At 52.1% G+C, this 19,032-nt stretch overlaps 1 protein-coding gene across 1 annotated transcript in view; it reads left to right on the top strand.

Moving 5' to 3' along the window:
• CHD6 (chromodomain helicase DNA binding protein 6) overlaps positions 1-15,093 on the top strand; it is a gene marked incomplete at its 5' end in the record, with an annotated part of 38,088 nt that extends 22,995 nt beyond the window's left edge. Inside the window, 10 exons of the mRNA XM_009582049.1 lie at positions 266-482; positions 2,588-2,796; positions 3,958-5,520; positions 6,092-6,240; positions 6,527-6,733; positions 7,408-7,854; positions 8,534-8,725; positions 10,531-10,650; positions 11,698-11,802; positions 13,845-15,093. Coding sequence (XP_009580344.1) covers positions 266-482; positions 2,588-2,796; positions 3,958-5,520; positions 6,092-6,240; positions 6,527-6,733; positions 7,408-7,854; positions 8,534-8,725; positions 10,531-10,650; positions 11,698-11,802; positions 13,845-14,735 — 4,100 coding nt within the window. The remainder of the gene's footprint in view (positions 1-265; positions 483-2,587; positions 2,797-3,957; positions 5,521-6,091; positions 6,241-6,526; positions 6,734-7,407; positions 7,855-8,533; positions 8,726-10,530; positions 10,651-11,697; positions 11,803-13,844) is intronic.
• Positions 15,094-19,032: the final 3,939 nt, after the last annotated feature.

Raw genomic sequence — 19,032 nt, 5'->3', positions numbered from 1 at the left:
GCGCCGGGGCTGTCATTCCTACCCCAATCTCTGCCTCTGGGCTCTCTCTGAAGGAAGCTTAGACATGGTGAGTCTGTGAGCCAGCAGCTTTTGGGGTGTGGAGGCCCAGGGATGGTCACCACAGCCCCGACTCATGACTGTGATCCCTGGTGTCCCCCATGGGAGGGGGAAGGCAGGAGGGAGCTCTCGGAGCTGGCCGGAGGCACGCGGGGACCTGTGTCTTTGAGTGTGCATTAAATACTAATGTCCTTGCTGATGTTTGAAGCCCAGGATGGCTCCGACTCAGACAGATCCTGCTGGCCTGTCTCATCTGCCCTCACAGCCAGACTGCGGAGGTTCACCGTCTACCAGCGCTGCAACCGCAAAGAGCTGCCTCCCCGTGCCGAGATGCTGGTGCCCGGTAACCATGGATACTGGCTGCAGGACGAGATGTTCAGGAGAGCCTCTGAGATGGACTCGGTGAACAAAGAAATGCAGAAGAGGTAATGCAGCAGAGGGTCCTTTCCAAAGCTGATTTAGGCCACTTGAAATCCTTGCCCCCTGGATTTACCCAGGTAAACGTCACCACGGCTGTCCGTGCAGCCAGCTGCCCACATTACAGAGGCGTGTGGGTCCTTGCTGAGCAGGGAGCGCTGCTCCCAGCTGTGAGGGAGCCTTGTGGCTCCGGCAGCCAGCCCGGCCAGGGAGCAGCCTCCACTGTAGTTTGCGGGTAGCAGCTGGTGGCACGGTGAAAGGAAGCGAGGGGACAGCTCTTCAGGGTCAAATCCAGCGTCTGCTGGGCCAGGGATCGCCCCCCAGCCAAGCAGGTGCTGCTGAGCAGTGTTGTACACTTGGGACACACTATGGTTGAGGGGTGTCAGATGAGCGCTGTCACAGCCCACATGCGTAGCCTTTCTGCCTCTCGTGGCTCTCACACCGCTGCATTAGCCTCCTGCTTGTGGCCTCAGGACCCCAACGGTGGCATATCCTGGCTGCAGTGTGCTCCCATTTCATTTGCGTCCCAGCAAGTGGAAGGATGGTGGGACCATCCTGGCACCCTGAGTGGCTCTCTGCAGAAACCGGGGAGGGTGTGCGGCAGGGTGATGCTGCCTCCATCGCTGCCAGTCCCCAGTGCGCAGCCCTGGGACTTCCTGAACTGCAGGGGCTCTCTGTGGTCAACAGTCCTCGATGGCTTTGTCTGCTGTGAACCTGTCCCCGTTGCAGGAACCCACATAACCGCTTGGTATCTGTGCTGCCCTGTGCTCTCTGTTCACGGCTTCCTTGCATGGAAGCTGCTCCAGCCCACTGATCTTCCCTCTCCCCTTCCTCTGGACCTCTTCCAGTTGTACCGTCCCCTCTTCAAGGTGGGGGCATCAGTGGTTGTGCTGTGGACACCACAGCAGCCTGGTATTTCCTGCTCTTTAATTCTCTGGGCTTTTTTTTTTTGGGTCTCCTTACAGGAGCATCCTAGGCAGTTTCCCGCCAGCCTTTAATTTGAGGCCTTTCAACAAACTCCCCGTTGGGCTCCTTGATTTGGATCATTGATTTTTTTATTAACTTTCTTCTTGTTATTCTCCTTTTTGGAATGAAATATCACTGCAGAGGGCTCACGGCCCCTGGGAGCAGAAGTTGAAATGCTGGTCTAGGTGTATTTTGGTCAGCTGGGGAATGCTCTGTCCGCTCTCCGTTGATGTGTCCCAGCTGCTTGCTGGTGCTGCCTCAGAGCTGCAATTCAGAGGAGCTGAGATTTGACTTTAAGCTTTCTTCAGCCCACAGCACTCACCTTTCTCTGCTGTGACCTGCTCCTGCGCTTGCCCTGCAGTTTGCACCCTGGTCTGTTCTCTGTGGCCTGTTTCTCTGCGCTTTGTTTGCCCTGGGCTGTATTTGCCCAGGACACTCTTCACCATCTCTGTCCTAGATCGTTCCTTTGAGTGATCCCCACAAGGTGAAAGCTCAGAGGGTCCAAGCCAAAGTGAAAGTTGTGCTTGTAACAGTGCTGTAACTGAAACCCCCCATCACCACGGCTGCTTTCCTTCAGTGGGGAGGGGGTGATGCTCACCCCTGGCACCCAGGAGTCCACAGGAGTCAGAAGAGTGGATGGTGTTTGTTACTGCAACCCTTATGGCAACGAACCCCAGCCCAGTTTCCCTCTGGAAGAGGCTGGATGAGAGCTGTGTCTGCAGGACCTTCCTTTCTAATTCCTGGTACAGAGAGTTAGCCTTTCCATGGAGGTGACGAGACAACTCGATGTGGCAGGAAGCAAGTAGGTGAGATAGGTTTGTGCCTCCACAGAAGCTGCTGGAGCCTGCGCCCCGTCGGCAGAACAGCCAGGAGCTGCACTTAGTGTTTTTTCAAACAGCTGAGAGTGTTTTTTCAACAGTGAGCCGAGAGCCAGAGGGCCCGTGGCCTTCGCTCCTCCTCACTATGCGCCATAAGGCAGAGGATCTCAGGTTGTGATGATCTCCCCAGTGTGCTCCTCCTGGCAGCTCCCCCAAAACTGGTGGGCAGTAACTAGATAGTTCTTTTTGAGCCTCTCTGCCTGGAGCCGTGCCCATGCTGGGACCAGAATGTGTCTCAGTGCTGTTCATGTCTCCTCCCTGCCCCACAGGTGGACCAGGAGGGAGCAGGCAGATTTCTACCGCACTGTCTCCTCCTTTGGGGTTATCTATGACCAGGAGAAAAAGATCTTTGACTGGGCCCAGTTCCGAGCCATCTCTCGACTGGAGAAGAAGACAGATGAGAGCCTGGAGAAGTACTTTTACAGCTTTGTGGCCATGTGCAAGAATGTCTGTGGTCTCCCACTGTGGAAAGAGGATGGTGAGTGGAAATTGCATGGCCTATGGGGCGGGTAACAGTAGGTCCATGTAGCCGTAGGTCAGAAATGGTCCCACTGCTCTCGTGGAGCAGGAGAGCAAGGGAGGGATTTCAGGGACAGTTGGAGGCAGCAAGACGCCAAGCAGGCTGTGGGCTTGCAGAAGCCACGTGCATTTCTGGCTGCCTTGTCACCACCGTGTACTGCCTTCCGAGCGCAATGGGGAGCCCTGTGGGGCTCCAGCCCCTGCTCTCACAGGTCTCATGGAGCTCTCCCATAAAATCACGATCAGTTTTATCCAAGACAGCAACCTCCAGATGTGAGGGAGGAGGAGGAGAGAAGCGGCAGATCACATCTCCTCCACACTGGAGCTGGGGGTTGTTTGGGCAATCTGTATTGCTGCTTTCTTTCTGAGCGCCTCTCTGCTGGTGCTGGACAGAGTCTGCACAGTGCCTGTGCTGTGGCGTAGCTGACTAGAGAGCTCTGCCACAGGGTAAAGGGAGTCTGAACCCACCGCAGGAGGCTTGGGAAGCCTGGCCAACACACAAGGGCGTCCATTTTCTGAGTGCCCTACAGAGCCCCAGTGCATTGGCACTGTGCAGGACGTGGCAGATGAAAAGCTGCTTGGTGGCTATTTAAACACAAAGCGATTTGCTTCTAACAGCAACAGAAAGGATTTCGTCTCAGACTTATCAGGAGGTCTGGTTTCAGGCACAGTTCCTTGGATGTGTGAGTTGATGCCTTAGGTAGGTGTTCCTCATCTAAAGAGCTGCAGAAGTTGAGGGACTCCCTTCCCTGAGAACCTGCTGAAGGGCTACCAGAGGCTCAGACCCCAGGGAACTGCTCTGCTGGCAGGTCCAGGCAGCTCCAGCACTGCTGGCGCTGATGGAGCAGAGCTCAGACAAGACTCTGAAATCCTCTGCAGCCGAGTGCCGCTCTTGGTCCAACTGCTGAAGTCGAGGGAGTTTACTCCCGTATGTGCATTTGGTGGCAAATGAATGGAAGGTGGTGAGACTGGGAAAAGAAGCCTCAACGGTGGCTACAAGCACTCCCCCCACCTCACCTGCAGTTAAGCGAGAGTTAAAACTCACCTTGCTCATCACTGCTTCTGAGTAACTCTCATCAATCTGTATAACGGGGCCTTGGATTTTCTATCCCCGCTGTAGGTCCCCCAGACCCTGACATCTACGTGGAGCCCATCACGGAGGAACGTGCTGCCAGAACCCTCTACCGTATCGAGCTTCTGCGAAAGGTGCGCGAGCAGGTGCTCAAGTGTCCGCAGCTCCACGAGCGGCTCAAGCTGTGCCGGCCGAGCCTCTACCTGCCAGTGTGGTGGGAGTGTGGCAAACATGATCGGGACCTGCTGATCGGCACCGCCAAGCATGGCCTGAATCGCACTGACTACTACATCATGAATGACCCCCAGCTGTCTTTTTTAGATGCATACAGGAACTATGCCCAGCATAAAAGAACGGGGCTCCCAGGTTCAGAAACCCTGTGCTGCCTTTACCAGACTAACTCCAAACTCTACAGTTCCCCTCTGTACAGCCAGGTGGACCGGACTTGCGAGTCCCTGGAGAATGAAGCTGAGAGTCAGATCAAGCTAGACACCGTAGACAATGCTATGTCCCAGGCTGGGGGCAGTCCACCGGATGCAAACTGTGAAACATTCATGTCTAAAGTCCGGGACATCATTTCCAGTAACTATGATGAGAGCTCTCTGCCGGACTCGTTGGTGTGCATGATGTTCGATGAGAAGGCCTGTAACAGTGAGCAAAGCTCCCTTGCCCGAGACAGCCCAAGTTGCACAGATGTTGGAAGCAGCGTTGCTAAACTCTCTGAGGGCAAGCTAGAGGGGGATGAGGATCCGTCCAGCTGCGATGCAGATGCCATGAGAGAGACTCCCTTCCTAGAAGGTTTTTCGGGCTGTGACCGAATGGACAGTCAGAACGAGGAAGCTGAGCCTTCACCTTCTACCTCTGAAAGCAACCCTTCACGGAGCGTTCCAGCAGAGCTCTGCGAAGCCTCGCAGCAGAAGGGAGACCTCACCAGCCCTGCGCCAGTGCTGCCTGAGCGTGGTGCCATGGAAGGGGTCATAAGTGTGGGGCTCTACAGTCCCAGTCTGCATAACTATGAAATAAAGGTTCCTCCTGAGCAGAGGTTCATCAATCTGCTGCAGGAGAAAGGAATGGAGGCAAAGTCAGGGCCAAGTCAGAGCCACAGCGAGGAAGACGAGGAGGAAGAAGAGGAGGATGATAACTCTGAGGCAGCAGCAGATGTTGTGGAAGGCTTGAGTGGTCCCAGGACCAGGGCCAGCTGTGACCCTGAGGCTAATGAACTGGGGGGCGAGGAGCAGAGCTCTGGCCTCCCCACACCCGAGGACACTTGCCCAGAAGACATGAATGGCGAGAGAGAGTCCCTGGGGCTGGGGACTCCCGAAGAGCTGGGGGAGCCCGGGCCAGAGGGCAGGGGGGATCGTGGCCTGGATGAGGAGAGCACCCTGCCGCACTCACCGGGCCAGGCTCAGAGCCAGGCTTTCAGCCTGCCTGCACCTCTACTGGGGGCCCCAGGGGCAGAGCTCCCCCGCCCTGGGGGGGAGGCCTGGGGCCGAGGGGCTGAGAGGCAGGCAGGCTGCAGAGAGGCCCTGCCCCCCGAGCCGCAGGGGGTGAAGCAAGAAGAGTGTGAGAACAGAGATGAGGGGGAGAAAGCCAGCAGCAGCCAGAGTCAAGGTACGGTCCTGAGAGCTCCCTCTGGTTGACAGTCACCTCCAGCTGGGGTGGGAGGGACCTGCTGGGGTCACTGGAGACCGAGCCCCTGGAGCGGCCTCCCTTCTGCAGGAGCTGGGGTCCCTCTAGCTGATGTGATTGGGGAACAAAGGGTTGGTGGCCGCGTTTGCCAGCAGGGCTGGCCAGACCCCCCCCACCCTGAGCCCCAGCAGCCCTTCTGCCATGAGCATGCCATGGTATGCAGGATGCCCTTCCCTTCCTGGCACAGGGCACTGCCTGGCAAGCAGCTCCTGCCCTCCTCCTTGCCCACCCGGGGTATGGATATGGTCGGGGTTGGGGGCCACTGCAATACAAGCTCCCCAGACTCAGCCCAGGGGAGTGCTGGTCCTTCCTGAGCAGCGTGGGCTGCCTGCTGTGACCCAGGGCTGCTGCCTTTCTTGGTGGCTGGTTGGGGAATGGGACCCTTGTGGAGCCAGCTGGGCGCTGGGGTGGGAAGGTGTGAGAACTTGCTCCCACCTCGAGAGGGGGAGAGAGGCAGGGCGGTGATGGACTCTGTTCTCTGTCACTTTCTCAGATGGTCCGGAGAAGTACTTGGAGGAAGAGAGCAAGAGTTCTACTTCTGTCCTGCCCGGGGAGATCGATGACCTTCAGGATGCCCGGGCACCGACCATCGCCCAGCTGCTGCAGGAGAAGACACTTTACTCCTTCTCTGAGTGGCCTAAGGTGAGTTTAAAATTAACACTGTTTGTATTGCAAGTGTTACTGCGTAGTCCTGACCAGCAGCGGCTCACACGGCCCCAGCTCTGCCTCCTGGTCCCCGCACACAACTCCCCAGGGGTGCTCTAACTGGGGTGCTCTTCCCAAGCACCCGTGCCATGGACACGCCTGCCCCAAAGCAGCTCCCCACCGAGCTGAGGTCACCAGGGCTGGGTTTGTCTTTAATCCTGAGATGACATACACGAGTGAGTCATTCGAGTCCCAGCCTGCCACTGTCCAATTCTATTTGCAGGACCGTGTGATCATCAACCGCATTGACAACATCTGCCATGCCATCCTGAAGGGCAAGTGGCCTTCCTCCAGCCAGCAGTTTGAGACACAAAGCCTGCTGACAGCTCCAGCGGTAGCCAGCAATGCCGGCAGCAGGAACAGCTTTGCCGAGTCTGAACCCCCCGATCCCAGCTTCAATAACGGGGTGTTACTCTCACAGATACATAAGGTGAGGGGGGCCCTTGGCCAGGGACAGGCTTGGGACTCTGGGGTGAAGCATTGCCCAGAAGTGCTCAGGAGTTTCCCAAGCGGGGCCTGGGTTTTCACTGCCTCTTGGTGCCACTTGTGGTGTATAACATATGGCTTAAGCCACTTGGTCCCCTCCACTGAGGGCTCCTGGTGAGCTCCCCATGCTCTCAGCCCCCCACCAGCCCTGCTCCCCTCCTGAGAAGGCGGCTGTTCTGCGGCAGCTCCGCAGCTGCTGCGGCTGTAGAGGTGCTTCCAGAGTCAGCACTGGAGCACCTGGCATGGTCGGGGGGAAAGGGGACACTGTCCCAAAGGAAAGGGTGCAGGAGAGGGCACTGCCCCGTCAGTCACCAGCTCTCTATCATCTCTCACTGTTGGACACAGCGCAGAGACAGAAGCTGCTGGCCTGGGACGCCAGCCCGGCTGCCCAGCAGCTGGCAGAGCACCCAGGGTTATAGCACCTTGGGAGATCAAAGTGTGTGAGGTTGCTCCTGCACCATCCCCACACAGGTTTTTTTTTAGGGAAAGGGCATCCTTCAGGGCTCCTGCAGAGAGGCAGAAGAGCCTGACCGTTAGCTCAGTGTTGGTTTGAAGAGCTGTGGTCCTTGGGCAGTGTGCGCGCAGCTGTAACCCTTTCCGTGGCTTTGATACACACAGGAAGGTTTCCTGACCCCTGCCTTTGCAAAGGACGAGCGGAAGCACAGGAGGTCCTATGAATTTGAGATGGAGAGAGATGCCAAACAGAGGAGCTTGGAGCAGCTAGCAGCAACCCATGTTCATCCACCCATTGTGCTGAACGGCTGGCGCGATGCAGCGGTGGACTTGTCCAGAGCCTCTGATGGGTCCCCAGGGAACTCCTCTCCTTTCCCCCTGAACGCAAACATGCCCAAACTGGGGACCGTGAACACCCTCCAGGGCTCCCTGGGCATGGACTTGTCTGGCATCCTCCAGGCAGGGTTAATCCATCCTGTCACAGGACAAATTGTAAATGGCAGCCTACGAAGAGATGATGCTGCCATGAGGAGAAGACGGGGCAGGAGAAAAAATGTAGAAGGGATGGACCTCATCTTCTTGAAGGAGAGGCCTCTTCCAACCAGGCTGCAGGTGGGTTGATGCTCCCCCCTTTCGCATGGCCCCAATGGAATCAGCACAATTTGTCTCATGGTCCAGCTCTCCCCTACAAGCTCTGCTTGCCCATGACAAGCTTGGCTTGTGCTGGAGCAGGCAGGAACGGATACTACTCCAGGGAGAAAGGGAGGTTTTCCCTCTGGCTTGCAGCACTCTGCCTGCAGTGTTTGAGTCCTGCTAAGCATTATCAAAAGCAGCTGTCCCACCTCAGGGTGTGTCTAGGGTTAGAGAACATGAGGAAAGGTCCTTGACTGCATTGGAGCTGTGGCCAAGAGCCTGCTGCACCCTTTCTCCTTCTACCCTGGGATCCGCTCGAAGAAGTCTGGGGCTCTGGGAGCAAGACCAGTCTGTCTAGACCACTTTTAGGAGTGATCTGCGGGGGAAGTTGGTCCTCCTGGTGATTAGGGTGTTTCCAGATGAGTTCAGAAGCATCTCCCAGCTCTTTCTGCCCTCCATGCCACCAGTGCTGGGGACTGAGTGGAAGCGTGATGCGGTGGTGGGTGGTGATTTAAGGAACAGGCACTGGGAATATGTGGATTAGTCTGTGTGGTGGGAGCAGATGACCTCTGGGAGCTTTGGGAGCTCTCCTTATCTGGATGCGCATGCATCACCACGTGCTGCTGATGGGCTCTCCCTGCTCCTCCCTCCACATCAGGATGTTCAGGAAGAACAGCCGCAGCCCCCCCAGAACAGTCCCCTCCCCGATGGACCGGTTGCTGCTACCTCAACTCCACAGCCAGTCCCAGCTGCAGGCAGCCAAGCAGAGAAGGCTGTCCCGAATAAGAGTCTGCTTGACTGGCTCCGTCAGCAGTCCGACTACACACTCGACGTTCCCGGCTTTGGCACAGTAAGGATGGCCTTCAGTGGCACGTGTGTGTGTGTGTGTCTGCCTTGTGTATTGCCCTTTGTGTTCGGTTTTCTGCGGTTGCTCTTGAGTTCAGGGCTTCCATGAAGTGTCTCAAAATGCGGCCTCTTTCCCGGCATTTGTGGTGTTCATCAGGGCTGTTTGGGAGGTTCATCACACGTTTGGGAGGCGGGCATAATTCCCTGTACAGCAGTGAAAGGCACTTGCTGAGCTGCATCCTCCTGCCCCAAGGTCCATTCTCCAGCTCCAGTGTATCTGTCTGCCCAATGCACAATTAGTCCAATGTCTTCGAGAAGCACCAGGGATGGGGAGAGAAATGGGAAAAGGGATTTGGGATGCTCAAGGTCTGTCTGTGTTGCTCCGTTTCACCTGGGGTCATTTTAGGCAGTGCTGTTGTATTAAATAAGATTCCCAGACAAGAGGAAACCTGCTCGCTTTAAAAACTTGACCGAAACGGCTGTGTTGCAGTCTGTAAAGGCTGCGGTGGCGTGGCCGCAGGCACCATCAGAAAGCAGAGTGGCAGAGAGTGGGGTGCAAAGTCTGTCTGATTCTTCTTGCCGTCTCAAAAGCATCCACCTTTTGGTTTCAGAGGTTGGTTTACTCCAGGTTTCAGCTTATTTAGCCTATTAGACCATGTGGCAGGCAGAGCACAGGCTGTTAAACAGAGTAGGAAGAAATGTGGTGGTAATGCATGAAAGACTGTGCATCTTGGACCTGGAGGATTGTGTGCCCAAGGCAAGGATTCCCTGGAGCTTGGAGTACAGGCAAGCTGTTAAGTGTTCTGGAGCTCATTAGAGATGAGAGATGAGGAGCCCGGCGTTTGCTCGGGCAGGATGGCCCTTGCTTTTCAAAATCCAGAGATACATGCAGCTCTGTGTCCAAGGCCCGACTCCCAGGAGCACTGCAAGAAGCAGTCAGATGGTGGAGCAGGCGTGGAGATGCCTTCCCACCCCTTTCCATCGCCCTTGCCTTCCATGGGGGCTTACTGTAGCTCACCCAGTCTGGCCATGCTGCCGGTGAAACTCTTGCTCCCAGCAAGCCCCCAGTGCCCTGGGCCAGTCCTGCAGGATCTCCCCTGTCAGGGCGAGTGTCCTCTCTCCAGATAGGATGGCTTAGAAGCTGCTTTGGGGTACTGCAGCAGCTCAGCTTGTTGAAGGACAGACCAAGCTCAGGGTCTTTTCTTTGACTCTCAGGAATCAGAGCCTGCAGTCGTTCATTATAATGCTACATCCCTGCAGGCACATTGACGCCGGGACTTGGTGCATGCAGTGGGTGTGCAACAACTCAGCTGTGACTCTGTAGGTTGCGGTCCTGAAGGGCTCTGATCCCAAAGAAACATGGTGCAGCGGCTCTGCGGTGGGAACAGCTGAAATAGGAGCGAAACAAAGCACAGATGAGCTGGCAAGAAGTGGGTAGCTATATCAGACTGACACGAGATAGCACACACGGACCTGTTCTCTCTTTCTTTCCTAGTTGTAGTTAGTGCCCTGTTTACAGATGCACATACATGAATTGGCAGCAGGTTACCGTTTTAGGATTGGAGGGGAATTAGAAAGGGCTGGAGCAGTCTAAGTGGGATACACTGAAAACCCCTTTATCAATTGTGCTTATTTGAGAGCTGGCCTTGTGGCAGAGACCAGGTTGTGCTGCTCGCACTGCTCCTGCCCAAGTCTGCAGGGACCCTCTGTGCCTCGGGAGCTCATCTGTGCCCCTCTCCTGGAGCGCTTGTAGCCGTCCAACTCATTAAGCCATCTAGTCTCATTGACGTTGTCTTGTTTGCACTCCAGAATTTTTCAGACAAGCCCAAGCAGAGGAGGCAACGCTGCAAGGACCCCAGCAAATTGGACATTAACTCACTCACGGGAGAGGAGCGGGTGCCTGTGGTACATAAGGGTACCGGACGGCGGGTAAGCGAAGGCCTGTTCTCTGCTCTGCCCTTGGGTGTCTTGAAATGCTTAGCAGACCCCGAGCTCACCTGCGGGGAGATTTAATCCAGAGAAGCCTATGGATGGGACAAAAGTCTGGAACACGTCACTGATCTACACTATCTTCTGACATGTGTGTGCCCGTGGGGACGCAGACCTGCGAAATAAGTGACTTTCTGTTTGAAGTAAGGAAAGTCTGAGTGTTCACCCTTGCCAGATTACACAGACCCCACAATGGCAAAGGGATTCAGCCTTTGGCTTTAAAGCCACCATCACAACAGCCCTGGCTGGTGCTTCCCGTTCCAGATTTCATTGTTCCCTGTGAATTCACTGCAATATGACACAAATTGTAATACTGCCATACAAATATCTTTATTTTGTTCCTCCTTACGAGGTGCGGGCAGAGCATACCAATACCTATCCAAGTGCTGGGCATGTGGGCAGTGGAGGGTTTGAAGAGCTTTTTCGTGCTTACTGAACAAGGTGCATGGATTTACTTGTCTGCAGTTTAATCTCCAGTGCAGTGATGTTCACCTCTCTGAATGAGAAGGGATACTTTCCACCCAAATTCGGTTCTTAAACACATCCAGGACTGCACTAGGTCGGAAGGTGATGTGACATTAAACACATCTAAAACCAAAACTAAAGAGTGAGGCAGAAAGAGGCTGTTTCAGCCACATCTGTGTTTCCCTCTGTTACACCCATGATGGCCATTGGAGACCTGGGTGAATTGGTGGGTTTATCTGGTTCTGAGCATGGCTTTTACAGAAGCTCTATCCCCATCGCTTGTTCATGGGGAGGGCGATGGGACAGGCCACGAAGGCTGAACTTGCCTTTTCTCCCTGAACTGCATGTCTGGAGGCAGCAGGCGCATACCGAGTCCTGCAAAGATGAGTAGCAAGGGAAGAGTCTCTGCCCCAGCCAAATGCAGCCCAAAGCAAGGAGCTAGGGGAAGTGTAATCGTATTTCTTGTATTATTTTACATAACTCTTTCTGCAATAGAGGTCATCCTTCTGCTGTGTTTTATAGTTAGGGGGAGCCACAGCACCAGCATTGAAGGAATTGCCAAGGTGGCTTGATGCAAACTTGGAGTATGCTGTTGCAGCTGACTGGGCTGACATTGTTAAGCTTTCAGTAAGTTAGAGCTTTTGGAGAAATCTGTATCATATCATCTTTTCTTTTCCCTCCCCATCCCCACAACCTTTCTCCAGTGAGGATCCGGGAGCTGCGAGGCAGGACTTCAGCTGTGCACGCGGGAGGGGATAGCTGCAGGGCCGGCAGCACCGGGAGCACTCCTGTGGCAGAGAGGGAGGTTGGGCGCATGCCGCAGCTCAGTGGCGCAGCCAGGGGAAGGAGAGGAGGGGGTCAGTGCCCCGGGAACAGGGCTCAGCAGCTCAGGGTGACTGTCTAGAAAGCCTCGGGATGCTTAGAAATAGCAGGGGCAAGAGAAATGCCCTAGGAGCAGTAATCCACCTTGGGTGCAGGATGGCAGGGTGCCAAAACACATTCTTGCGGGTCAAATTTTCAAAAACTGCCCTCAGACGAGGCTTTTCATCAGCTCCTGCAAACTCTGCCCGTGCAGCCCTGGGCCTGCGAAAGGCCCCACAGGTCACCAGGACCGAAGGCTCAGACACTGGCAGGGAGAGGGGCAGGACGGAGCCTCGCCTCGCTGCATTCATTCACCCTGATAGTCACACCAGTCCCTGCCCCGGTGCGTGGCAAAGCCTGCGGAGGAGGAGCGCTCTCCCCTCCAGCACACGGCCGCTGCCAGATCGCCCTTCCCCACCCTGCAGGCTGGCCTTATCCAGACTTCTCTCTACGGTCCCTCTCACCTGCTCCCTGTTTTTGTGGCTGCAGTGGTTTGCGTGACGCCCTTGCAGGGGGCTGGAGGGGGGAATCAATTGGCTTAGAGGTTTGTACTGCTCTCAAATTTGCTTTTGATTAGTGCTGGAGATTTGGCATGGTCTGTCCCATTCCCCAGGAAATAGCTCCACGTCCGGGCTGGCATCAGCACGCTGTCCGGGCAGCAGCTCTTCCTTACCTTCGTTTGCAGGGGACGGTCTCTTTGCCGGTAGGAATAGCTGTGTGCCTGGCCACCGCCCCGAGCACCCGCTCATGCACCCTGGTTTGGTGGCTGCATGCCCGTTAGCATTCGCACCCCCAAGCCCCATCAGCACTTTGCTTTTGGCAAGTGCGCATCCGCCCTGGCACGTGCATGCGGAGGAACGTCTGGCTGCTCCAGGCGCTTGGGCAGGCGGGAGCGTGGGGTCAGCTGCCCCGCAGAGCCCAGGCGCGGTCATGGTCCTGTGCAGGTTTTCCCACGTGCCAGTGGGAGCAGAGCAGAAGATTCTCCCTCTTTGGGCAGTAGCTGTGCTGTGCAGACTGCCAGGGTCATTCGATTCAAGTTTCTGCACTGCAGGTGTCAATGGGAAATACTTTTCCTACCTAAATCTATTATTGGAAACGGTTCAAAGAGCGGCGATACAGAAACTCAAGGGAGACACAAAGGGAAATGTTTAAATGTCTGTGATGAGGATGCTGAAAAATGGAGTTTTAAACTACGCTGTGGATTTCCCCGCACTGCTCTGTGTAACTGGACAGTCTTACCCAGTTGTGGCCACTGGGTTTTGGTCCCATATCTGAATACTCAGAAGAACCTTTCTGGCATCTCAGTGAAGCTCTAACCAGGAGCGCCTCAGACAGCATGTCCGCTCTCTGTGTGTCATCCCATGCAGCTTTGCTGTCCTGCAGAGCATTGAAAATTTGGCCCATCCCATCTAAAAGACATGATTTTTCACCTATGGCTGAAGCCACGATTAAAGCTGGGAAGGGAGCTAAGTTGGTGTCTGACACAGAGCTGCCCCGGTGCTTCTCGTGTTGTAAACAGCTGATGCGGAGGGCTTGGGTGAAAATGTGTGGTAAAAATGTGCTTCCTCCTTTCCTCCCTGTGCACTTTGACGCTGCGGTATCATGCCAGGGCAGGGCGAGGGTGTTTCGCATTTGGCAGCATCCCTTGGGGAAAAGTTGTGCGTACCTCTCAAATTCCATATCATGTAGGCAAATATTTCTGTGCTGACACCATCTGGGATGCAGATACGAGCACAGAAAAGCCAGCTTTCCTTTGATGCAGTAATAACTATCAGGTGTTTTTTCTGTTGTGTGTGTTTCGTTTTCAGGGCTACTTACCGGAAAGCAAATTCAATCGCATCCTAACCGAGCCTGTGCTCCGAGACACGGGGCCGCGCCGGAGGGGGAGAAGGCCCCGAAGCGAACTCCTTAAAGGCCCTGGTGTTGTAGCAGATTCTTCTTCTGGAATGGGACCATTGTTCATGAATGGATTGATTGCTGGGATGGATCTAGTAGGACTCCAGAACATGAGAAACATGCAAGGGATCCCTCTGACCGGGCTGGTTGGGTTTCCTGCTGGATTTGCAGCAGTGCCCGCCAGCGAGGATGTGAAAAGCACCCTGAGTATGTTGCCCATGATGCTGCCGGGCATGGCTACCGTACCACAGATGTTTGGCGTTGGAGGACTTCTCAACCCCCCCATGACAACTACTTGTACTGCGACTGCTCCGACTTCGTTAACAAGCACAACGAAAAGTGGTACAGCCAACGCAGAGAAAGCTACTGAGGATAAACAGAGTAGCCAGGATGTGAAAAAAGAAACTCTCTCGGAAGATAAGCCTGGTCCTAGTTCGTTTTCTAATCAGACAGAATCCGCAATAACTACCAGTAGTCCTGTAGCTTTTAACCCGTTTCTTATCCCAGGGATGTCTCCTGGACTGATCTATCCCTCGATGTTTCTTTCCCCTGGCATCGGCATGGCGCTGCCCGGCATACAGCAAACCAGACACTCGGAGGCAGCAAACCTGGAAAGCCAGAAGCGGAAGAGAAAGAAAGCAAAAGGGGAATCGGCAAACCCAGAGCCAGAAACTGTCTCGCTGCCGGAAAAAGAAGCTGCAAACAGTCAAAACTGTACAGAGCAGACACCGCCTTTGTCGGCAGAGAAAGAGCAGGACGGACCAGCAGAGGAGGAGCGCGAAGTGGCTCGTGATACCAATTAGAACTTTTGTTTCATTGAAAAAAAAAAACACAAAAAGATTGTGGCTTGTGAGTTTCTTATCCCATAAACTCTTTGTTACTTACCCTCCCGCCCCGCTCCACCTTCATAAACCTGTGTTTCCATGAGTAATATTATCTACCTAATTCCCTGTCAGAAAAAACTCTGGTGACATACTACATGTTAATAGTTGCAGGGTCTTGCCACTTTATTAGATAAACAGTGTTGTCTAGCTAGTGTGGGAGGCACCGAATTCTCGTTCTGTTTTTCCAGTCGTTCATCCCAGCCGACGATAGCAAATCCAGTACTCGGTCACCCCCCCAAATTGCTCACTCCTTTGAGAAGAAAAAGCAGCAAAAAAACAAGAGCAAAAGAAAAGTCTTTACCTCTTGGTCTACACACAGACAAGGGTATTTCTGTCTACAGCAACACTGAACGAAAAAGCCTGTATTTGGGGGTAAAAAGCACAGCTATAGTAAGTGCTAATGTGTATTTTTGATTTAAAGTATTTCCCTATTTTATCATGATTACTAGAATAGTAGTATAGACAGAAGTATATAACTAATGATTGAAAATGCATATATTCATTTCTTTGAAAGGAAAAAGCATAACTGGTAGTGATACAATTTCTTTATCACCCCCACCTCAGAGGTTTGGAGACAAACTGCAGTGAGTGAAAATATGACATAGACATTCTTTTGTATTTTTTAAAACCAAAGTTTGGTTTTACATTAAGTGGAGTTTAGTTGCCCTTTCCTCAATAGTTACAAGAACTTTTCAGCTTGAGCTGGAAAGGTTTTGCACATCTTGCATGATTTTTTGGGATTACTGTACCTGTAGCTACCAGTTTCTTCATCATTCTGCTAGTCTTCAGTTCTCCTCTATGGCGTTAGTTCTCATCTATGGCATTAGAAGTGCTGTAAAGGTATTTTTTCCAGCTGTGAACAGGCCACACTGATTTTAATGCTCTTATATGAACACTGAGGCTTTTTGAGTTTTTATATTTTCCACTTCTTACCCCAGAAGCAACGTCCTTTCAGCAAACAAGGAAAAGGCTGTAGGCCAGCTTTCCTGTTCGGGGAGTCCTCTAAGAAGGACCGTTGAGACTTTCAAAGCTTGAGTTTCTTCTTTTCTAGCGTTAGACTGTGAAGAGATGACCTTGGCTTCTTCTGTCCATTCCATTTGCTGTTGAACAGTATTTCCAAGTCCCACCCCCATTGGCAAATGATTTCGCCGTCTGGATTTTAAATGGACAGGTTTTAATGTCGTCAGCTCCCCGCAGCTCTGGGTACTGAGACACCTCCACAGGCAACTCTTCTTATCTCTCCTTCCCCTCACTCCTTGTTTAATTTTTCTTTCACTTGGGCTTGTTCTTATTTGCAGCTCATGGTTTGAGACTTGAAATAAACCCGTGGTGGTGCAGCAGTGAGACAAAAGGCAGGCTGGTGAGGGAGTTGGGAGTGTGCTAGTTATCGGTTTCACATTTGGTTGTCACAATTTACTGTATTTTTTACTTATTTTCTGTTACAGTTTTGCTAATTTATCAGATGGTCCAAATGTTTTGACATAACTATTTCAGTTTGCATTATTTATTTATGATGCTTTTTGTCATTGTCTTTTATACATTTGGGATTATAAATTATGTACATGTTAAAATTAGCATCTCAAAGAAGTCTGTTACCCATGGTCTAAAAAGCATTTGGTTTATATTTTCACGGAATTTATCCCCAGTTTACTGGATTGGATGATTTTTTTTTTTTTAAGTATGTAACCAATCATCATGCAACCCCTGCCCCCGATAATTAAATGTGTTCTATTTAATAACATCCTTGTAGCATAGATACTGTATCACTATCGACAGGTTTCTTAGAAATGCTGCTATCTCTATTTAACTAACATTTTGTTCAGTTTTGCCTCCAGTGGAAGCAGAAAGGGTTTTTTCAGCTGTTAAATCCAAAATCAATATAATTTATTTATGTAAAAAAAAAAATCACAATTGATATATTTTTGAACCTTTTAAGTACTAACTTTCTTTTTATTCAGTAGAAGAACATGTACTTGCCCTAAATCCTTAAAATACAGATGCTATAAAACTTCATATATCTTCAAAGCCTTACTGTGAATGGATACAGAAATCTCTTCAGAGTCCATTTCTTGTTATGGGATGGTTTTTCCAAGGTTACACGCATAAGGAACAGGGTTTAAAGTGAAATTTATTTCATTAGCCAGCATGCTCTATACCTTGTTCTTCCTTATCAGACATGTATGCTGCGTCTCTGGGTGTTTAGGCTTCTCTTTGACTGCTACTTTGTGACCCTTTTGCAACCCGATATACTCTGTGGATTATTTAGACTGTAAGGCGTAAGTGGCTTCTTATTTTCCATCATATCCAAAACAAATGCCAAATTTTCACCGGTTTTCATGGCTACTCACACAAACATACATTCTTCACCAAATGTGCTAACAAAATAAACTGTCTGTGCTCTTGAACATGGATAAAAAGAAAAAGATTTAAAAGTCAGATTTTTATTTTTTTAATTTAGTGACTAGATGATGCTTATCTTTCAAACTTGGCAGAGCCTTGCTACAGATGTATATAATTTTTTTCAGCAAATATATGTGAATGTTTAATTCACCTGACTCAGTGATAAACGTTACTTGCCTTTTTCTCAGCACGGATCTGTTGAGAAGCTGTCAAACCCAGCGGACTTTTCCCTTCTTTAGGGTTGCTCTTCATGCACTGTGAGATGTCTGTTACTCTGGGGAGGGGCTGCTCGCAGCTGGCTCACCAGTTTTTCCTGCCACGGAAGGAGGTTACTGGGCTAAGCCCCCTGCTGTGGCCAGCAGCTCTTTCACCCAGCGCCGTGTGGGTTAACTCGCCGTGCCGTGTAGGTTAACTTGCCGTCCCACATGGGTTGCAAGATCGCTGGAGCAGCCCAAGCTCCACGGCCAGTTTAAGCGTGCGACAGCGCGTAGGGGCTCTCTGCTGACCTGTTTCATCCGGAGGACGGGTAGAAGCCCAGAGACCAGTCATGAGATCCCCCCGTACCGGTTATAGTCCTCTGCCCTTACGCGGCACCTCCCAGCAGAAGAGGTGTTCAGTTCCTCTTACCGAGATATTAAGCGCCTCCATCTAAGCCTTGTAAAATGCTAATAGGTGCCAAAAAAATGCTTGTCATAAACCTCAATGTAAGGATTTCATGCTTTAGAAAAGTAGGTATTAATTCAGTTTTCCAGATGAATAAACAGATGCACAGGAAAAGCTAAATAATTTCTTTAAGGTCCAGGAAAAAAGGCACAGAGTAAACCAAGAGTTTTTGCTTGCTCCCCTTGCCCTTGCGTAAACACCTTGTCCTGGCATTTTGTTGCTGTGTTTATTCGGGGGGAGAAACAGGAAAGCACTGGGCAGAAGAGGCATCAGATATTGCTTGGACAGGGGCAGAGGAGGCAAAACGACGGTGTGAACTCTGAATTTCCAGTTCCCGAGTCTCCCTTTAAATTCCGGCTCCGCACACTGCAGCCTTCCACCCTGTCATCATTAATGCAGAATATTTGCGTGAAGGATCTGCAGAAACCAGGCAGCCAGGTACATGGAGAAGCATTCGTGCTGGCGTTTACGCTGTAAAGTCGGTGGCGGCCACGGTGTGCTCTGTCTCGTCAGATGAGGTGTGTTATCCACCTTCTGATACGAAGTGAGTGGAGGTGGTTGTGGAGGACGGGGCACGGGCAGGCACAGCTCTCTCTTTGGGTTTTGTTTTGCAGGATACAGGTGCCTTTTCCCGGGGCGTGAGAGAGTAAAACACCCTGCAGCTGCTCGTGTCTGCACTCCTGTCCCTGCCTGATTTTTATCTGATAGGACACAGCATAGAAAAGTATCATTGCACATTTAGACAGGATCTTTCATTCTCTGTATGATCACGAAAAGGTTGTTAGTGATTTCCCTCAGCACTGAACTATGGCTGGGTGAACGTTACCTGCCCTAAGGGCAGAGATTGCAGCTCTGGTGTCTTGACAAAGTTACAAGCAAGGATTTCGGGTCCGAAATCTCATCTGGCAGTGAGCAGAGGGCAATTCCTCTAATGAGATTTGGTTTGTATCGAATAAAACTTGAGTTTTTCAGTGCATTTGTATTTTCCACCTCTTCAAGAGCCACTTCAGTTCCAGAGCTATGGAGTACGGGCTGAGTCACAAGAGACCACTAATTCTCATTGCTTTTTACAACTTTAAAGCAGTATCGAGCGCTTTACCAAACAGGTGAAAGCGCCGTTCGTGGTCCCCGAGTGCTTCACACCATGTGTGCT

This window comes from Fulmarus glacialis, unplaced genomic scaffold, assembly GCF_000690835.1.
Source record: "Fulmarus glacialis isolate BGI_N327 unplaced genomic scaffold, ASM69083v1 scaffold4940, whole genome shotgun sequence".
Classification (NCBI taxonomy): Eukaryota; Metazoa; Chordata; class Aves; order Procellariiformes; family Procellariidae; genus Fulmarus; species Fulmarus glacialis.
Note: the sequence above shows the minus strand (reverse complement) of the source record. Positions and strands in the feature narration are given on the sequence as shown.